The 6089-nt window shown below is 62.2% G+C and overlaps 1 protein-coding gene across 1 annotated transcript in view; it reads left to right on the top strand.

Annotated features, from left to right (window-relative positions):
• Window positions 1–4940, top strand: part of AGXT (alanine--glyoxylate aminotransferase) — a 12157-nt gene extending 7217 nt beyond the window's left edge. The window contains exons 8-11 of the mRNA XM_024764020.1: window positions 609–678; window positions 1897–1992; window positions 2546–2674; window positions 2940–4940. Of these exons, the coding sequence (XP_024619788.1) occupies window positions 609–678; window positions 1897–1992; window positions 2546–2674; window positions 2940–3047 (403 nt within the window). The 3' untranslated portion in view covers window positions 3048–4940. The remainder of the gene's footprint in view (window positions 1–608; window positions 679–1896; window positions 1993–2545; window positions 2675–2939) is intronic.
• Window positions 4941–6089: the final 1149 nt, after the last annotated feature.

Below are 6089 nucleotides of genomic sequence, written 5' to 3'. Positions count from 1 at the left end.
GGCAGCCTCCACCCTCATGCCCTCACACCCCAGCTGGAGCCCTGGGATTCACCAGTGCCAGGCCTTCAATGCCCCCAACGGGGTCCCCCCATTCCTCCCAGGCCCCCCAGTCATGGTCCCCACCCCGCTTTCCATGGGCCCTCTCCTCCCAGAAGTCCCAGCGCATCTGCAGGCACTTTGGACCTGGCCTGACACATCTTCCCAATCCTGGGCCTTGCTTTACCCATCTCTCAGAGGGAGGGGGGGCAGGGGGGCTCTGTGTGAGGTGGCTTTGACCCTAACCCGAGGCCCCTTATGTGACACACGTAGATAGGGACACCAGGAACTGCGCCCTATGCAGCGGGCCCAGTGGGGCACTGGGGCCACAGGTGGGAGCCAGCGCCTGGTCTCCAGCCCAGTCAGCCTCTCCCCACAGCCCGGCCAGTGCCCTGCTCTGAGCCAGGCTCTCCCCACATCTGGCTGCAGGTCTGTAGCCCCCAAGCTGGACCGTGCTCCCCTGGGTGGGGGCCGACCCGACGTCAGAGAGCCTGGGCCAGCTGGGGCTGGGAGAGACACAGTCACTGCCCTGGCCCCGCCCAGTGACCTGGCCACGCCCTCCTGTCTTCCAGATACCATCACACCACCCCTGTCGTCAGCTTGTACAGCCTGAGAGAGAGCCTGGCCCATCTAGCAGAGCAGGTGAGCGGAGGGGTAGCTGAGCAGCGTGGAGCTGGGACCCGGCAGGTGCTGAGGCTGGCGAACCGCTGGGCGGCCCCCACCGCCCCGAGATTCCCTCAAGCTGACTGGGGGCAGGGGGTGAGAGGGATGCTAAGACTCGGAGAACTGCTGGTTGGTTTGCTGAGGGGCCCGCAGGAAGGAAGAGGTGCTGGGGGCCTTGCTGGAGAGTAGCCCTGAGTGCGGAGGGGGATAGGCTCTGGGCAGGCATGGGGGGGGCGGGGGGTGGTGAGCCGGCTGCCAGCTGAGGGTAGAGGCCCCGGAGGACAGAGCTCTGAGGGCAGATGCGGCGACAGGGCAGGTGTGGACCCCCTTCCAGGCGGGCCTGGCTGAGCAGAGGGCCCAGGTGGGAGGAAGAGAGGGCGGGCGGCCAAGAAGTGGAGCCAGAGGGCGGGGGGGGCAGTGAGACCACCGTCAGGAGGCTTGGCTGTGCCCTTGGCCACTACCCGCTCCAGGGTGTGGGCAGGAGCCACGTGGGGACAGCTGGGTGTGACCACGACCAGGGTGGTGCCTTGGCCCAGTGCAAGGTCCACACTCTCGGGACCCAGGAGGCCAAGTCTGGCCCAGGCCAGGAAACACAGCCCCAGGACGGCCCCCAGGGGCCCTGCCAGCTGCCGGTCCAGAGGCCGGGAGAGACCTGGGCCAAGGCCTGCCTCCAGCGAGGCTGCAGTGCTGCACCGGCCACGTCTGCCCCCTGCGTCCACTCACGTCGCCACCGGCCCAGGGCTGGGCTAGACTCGAGGTGTCCCATGGGCTGGGTGGTCACCTATGCAGCCGAGAGAGAGGCCGGGAGCTGACACTTGCGGGGCAGGGGACTGGGCCACGGCTGTGAGCTGTGCCGGCAGGAGAGGCTGGACCCCTGTGGAGTAGGGACTGTGGGCTCAGCGGCTGGGAGGGCAGGAGGCAGCGTGCAGCCCAGAAGCCTTTCTGCCCCCGGCCAGCCCCCCACCTCTGGCCAGGCCCTCCCCACCCCTCCCAGGGGCCTGGAGGATCCAACAACCGGCTGGGCCGCCACGTCCCCCTCCCAGACCCAGACTATTTCCACCTCCCTGAGGTAGCCCAGGCCCGGCCCCTGGGGCAGAGTCAGGGCCCTGAACCTGTGGCTCCAGGGGGCTCCCGAGGCAGTTACCGAGGAGGGCCCCCAGCCCACCCTGCCCACCCCACTGCCCTCTCCCCACCCAGGGCCTGGAGAAGAGCTGGCAGCAGCACCGCGAGGCCTCAGAGTACCTGCACGGGCGCCTGCAGGGGCTGGGCCTGCAGCTCTTCGTGAAGGATCCGGTGAGGAGGGCGGGGGCAGAGGGCATCACATGGCAGTGGGGGGAGGGCGAGCTCCTGTCCAGCCCCCTTTATGGATATGCAGTTCTGGTGGGGCAGGGGCGGTCCTGGGGTCCCCGTCATTGTCACGCTTTCCCGGCCTCCAGATCTCAGGACATTTAGTTGGATGCCTCCACCTCCCCCAGAGCCTCTCCGTCTGGAGTAGTTATGGGTGCTCCCTGAGCTGGAGGACGCCCATCGGCCTCCAGAACGCCAGCCAGACACCATCCTGGAGGGGCTGGGGGTAGGGGGTCAGCTGATAAGCCAGCGTGTGGCCTGTTAGAGAACAGACACACAGAGGGGTCCCTGGAGGCTGGAAGCCCCGCCCTGAGCACCAGCGAGTAGGCGTGGCTCCTGGGGCGGTGGTGACCTCGCTCTCCTGGGGCCCCTTCTCCGTCCCCCACATGCACCCCTGCCCGTCCCTTTGGAGCCTGCGGCCAGGGCTGGCCAGGCCAGGCCAGGGCAGGTGGAGCTGGCTGTGATGGCATGAGGTGGCTGAGCCCGGCCTGTCCTGCAGGCGATCCGTCTGCCCACCGTCACCACCGTGGCCGCACCTGCGGGCTACGACTGGAGAGACCTTGTCAGCTACGTCATGGACCACTTCAGCATCGAGATCACGGGCGGCCTCGGGCCCTCGGTGGGGAAGGTGAGGGGGGCCTTCTGTGCTGAGTGTACCACATGCAGGCCGAGGTCAGCGGTCGTCTGCGGACCCGGGACAGCAGGGCATCAGGAAGGGAGCACCTTCTCTGAACCCCAGGGGCTGTACAGGGAGTGACCTAGGCCGCGTGTACCCTCCCGCCCACTTCCTCCCGCACAGGGGGACACCAGCTGGCTCTGCCCTGACCTCAGGCACAGCCAGGCAGGGCCGCAGACAGAGGCTGACATCTGCGCCCGCCCCGCCCCCGCCCTAGGTGCTGCGGATCGGCCTGCTGGGCTGTAACGCCTCCCGGGAGAACGTGGACCGAGTGATTGGGGCCCTGCAGGAGGCCCTGCAGCGCTGCCCCCGGAACAAGCTGTGACCGGGCTGCCTGTCCCATGCTCACGCAGTGACTGGGGGTGGGGGCCCAGGGGCAAACAGACTCTGCCAGGGGGACAGGCCCCGGGGACAGGACAGCTGCTGACCCAGCCCGGGTCAAGGGGGGAGGGGCAGGGCCGGGCAGCTGCCCCGCCCCCAGGGGCCGACCCCTCCGAGTGGAGCTTCCTGGATGTGGGCTGTTTGGACCCTCAGCGCCTCCCCAGCGAGCGGCCGTCCCCGTAGGTCACTGGCCTGTGAACGTTCGATAAAGACGCCGCTGGTCATCTGTCCTCACTCTGTGGGGCCGGGCTGTGGAGGAGTCTGGCAGGAAGGCCCCCCGCTCCCTGACTGCACCTCTGTGGCGGGCCTCCCCAGGGCTGGAGGATGGGGTGTGTGGCCGTCAGCTGGGCCGGGCGCCCTGACACTGCACACCCTGGGCCCAGACCTTGAGCCTGCACAACACATCCTCACGTACGACCTCCACGGAAGGCCCGCAGGGTCGCAGGACTAGGGCACCAAGATGTCCAAGGGCAAACAGCCAGGACTCGAGCCCTGAAGACTCAAGGGCACCCCACAGGCACGCAAGCCACTGCAGGCGCGGAGCGTCTGGGAGTTCGCAGCCCTGGGGCCACTCTGCCCTCGAATGTGCAGCGAGGGCGGCCCCCAGCCCCCAGCCCCTCCCCCTCCTCTGCCTGGCTCCCCCTGACCCCTGTCCCTTCGCTCCTGCCCCTCACTGGTTTCTGCCTATGCCAGGCTCCCTCGCCTCTCCTTCCTGGGAAGGGTCAGGCCAGGCCAGAGCAGCGTGTGCTGCGGCCACAGCCACATCCACACTTCCAGGTCCTCACGCAGGACCTCCAGGATGCAGGCCACTTCTCCCTCTGGCTGAGATGGACACCCACACCCCATGCAGCCCTGTGTCTTTGTGCAGGGCTGGGGCTGGCCTGGCTCCACCCTGTTGCTCACCCAGCTGGGCGCCGGACACAGCTCTGTGCACTGGGGTGGGGCTCTGAGCAGACCCGAGGCCTGCTGCCCCGTGGTACTCACAGCCACTGGGAGAGATGGCACTGATAGGGTGACCCAGACACTGTCACGGGGTAGCTGTGATCAGCACAGGAGCTGAGAGGCCAGAGGGTCTGAAATCCCACTTTTAAAGTCCTATTTGCTCATGTGTTTCTTTTATGGTCTGTGCTGTTTGGATCCTCCCTAGGAAACCTCTGCCTACCTTGAGGTCCTGAAGACCTGTTCCCATGTTTTCCTCTAGAAACTTTGTGGTGTCAGGTTTTATGCTGAGGTTTATGACCCACCTCACGTTGACTTTGTGCGTGGAGGCAAGAAGGGGGCAAGGTGCATTTTTATCCAGACTGATACCCAGTCTTTCCCATGTTTGTTAAATAGCGCTTCCTTCGCATCTAGTTGACACGGCCCCTTTGCCAGCTGACCAAAGGTGCAGCCCTCCTTCTGCCTCTGTTCCCGTTCGTTGCTCGATTTATCCGCCCTTATGTCCACACCACACTGTCTTAAGTACATCAGCTTTATAGAGAGTTTTGAAATCACGTAGTGTGCGTCCTCCAGTTTCATTCTCCCTTTTAAAGATTGTATTTCCTATCCTAGAGCTTCTGAATTTGCATATAAATTTTAGTCATCTTATCTATTTCCTCAGAATAGCTTACTGGAATTTTGGTGGGAATTGCACTAAATCTATATATCAAGTTAAGGACAATGGAAACTATTAAAATATTACAAATTCTTGTTCGTGAACATTAATTTAGGTCTTTTAAAATTAAACTTAGCCGTGTTTCCAGTTTTCAGTGTAGAGGTCTTACACATCTTTTATCTGATGTATTCCTAGGTGTTTGGGGTTTTGTTTTATATATAAATTTATTTATTTTTGGCGGCATTGGGTCCTCGTTGCTGCGCGTGGGCTTTCCCCAGCTGTGGTGAGGGGGCCACTCCTCATCGTGGTGCGGTGGCCTCTCCTGTTGCGGAGCACAGGCTCTGGGTGAGCAGGCTTCATGTCTTGGGGCTCGTGGGCTCAGTTGCTCCACGGCATGTGGGACCTTCCCGGACCAGGGCTCGAACCCGTGTCCCCTGCGTTGGCAGGAGGACTCAAGCACTGCACCACCAGGGAAGCCCCGTGTTTGGTATTTTTGATGCTACTGTAAATGGTTTTTTGTTTTTTGTTTTTTTTTCCGGTACGCAGGCCTCTCCCTGTTGTGGCCTCTCCCGTTGCGGAGCACAGGCTCTGGGTGAGCAGGCTTCATGTCTTGGGGCTCGTGGGCTCAGTTGCTCCACGGCATGTGGGACCTTCCCGGACCAGGGCTCGAACCCGTGTCCCCTGCATCGGCAGGCGGACTCTCAACCACTGCGCCACCAGGGAAGCCCTGTAAATGGTATTTTTAAAATTTCATTTCCAATAGTGATTCTTAATATATAGATTTATAGCTAACTCTTCTCTATAAGCAAACCTAGTAGTTTCTTTGTAGATTCCTTGCGAATTTCTATGCAATCAAGTCGTCTATGAATAACAACATTTTCACTCCTTCTTTTCCAGTGTTCATATCTTTTCATCATTTTCTCCTGCCTCGTTGCACAGGTGAGGACCCTGTACCAGGTGGCTCCCGCTGGGCAGCTCGGAGCACACCGCTGGGGTCTCGCGGGCAGGGCCTCGTTCTCTGCCAGGGCTGCACATCATGGCAGACACTGTGCGGAGCTGTGGGGCTGTAGATGACGTGGTCCCGCTCCACCACCTCCACGACCACGTTAGGGTTTCCGGAGATGCCCTGCGCTGCCCACTCTCCCCGGGTCCCACCAGCACCTGCACCTGCACCTCCTGGGCTCTGACCCCACTCGGAACCCACAGCCTTCCGAGTCACTTGCCCTCCGCGCTTCGGAATGAATATGTCTAACAAGGCGTCCAGTGAACTGCTAGCTAATGCCCCCAGGTCTTCTTTGCAGGATGTAATCAAAACGGTGAACCAGAGTGACGTTCTACAGGATGTCCCAATGATAAAGGCCCATCAGGCTTATGCTGTGACACAAAGCACGA

This window comes from Neophocaena asiaeorientalis, unplaced genomic scaffold (genome assembly GCF_003031525.2).
Source record: "Neophocaena asiaeorientalis asiaeorientalis breed wild unplaced genomic scaffold, Neophocaena_asiaeorientalis_V1.1 scaffold185, whole genome shotgun sequence".
Lineage (NCBI taxonomy): Eukaryota > Metazoa > Chordata > Mammalia > Artiodactyla > Phocoenidae > Neophocaena > Neophocaena asiaeorientalis.
This window is presented reverse-complemented; position numbering and strand designations above follow the sequence as displayed.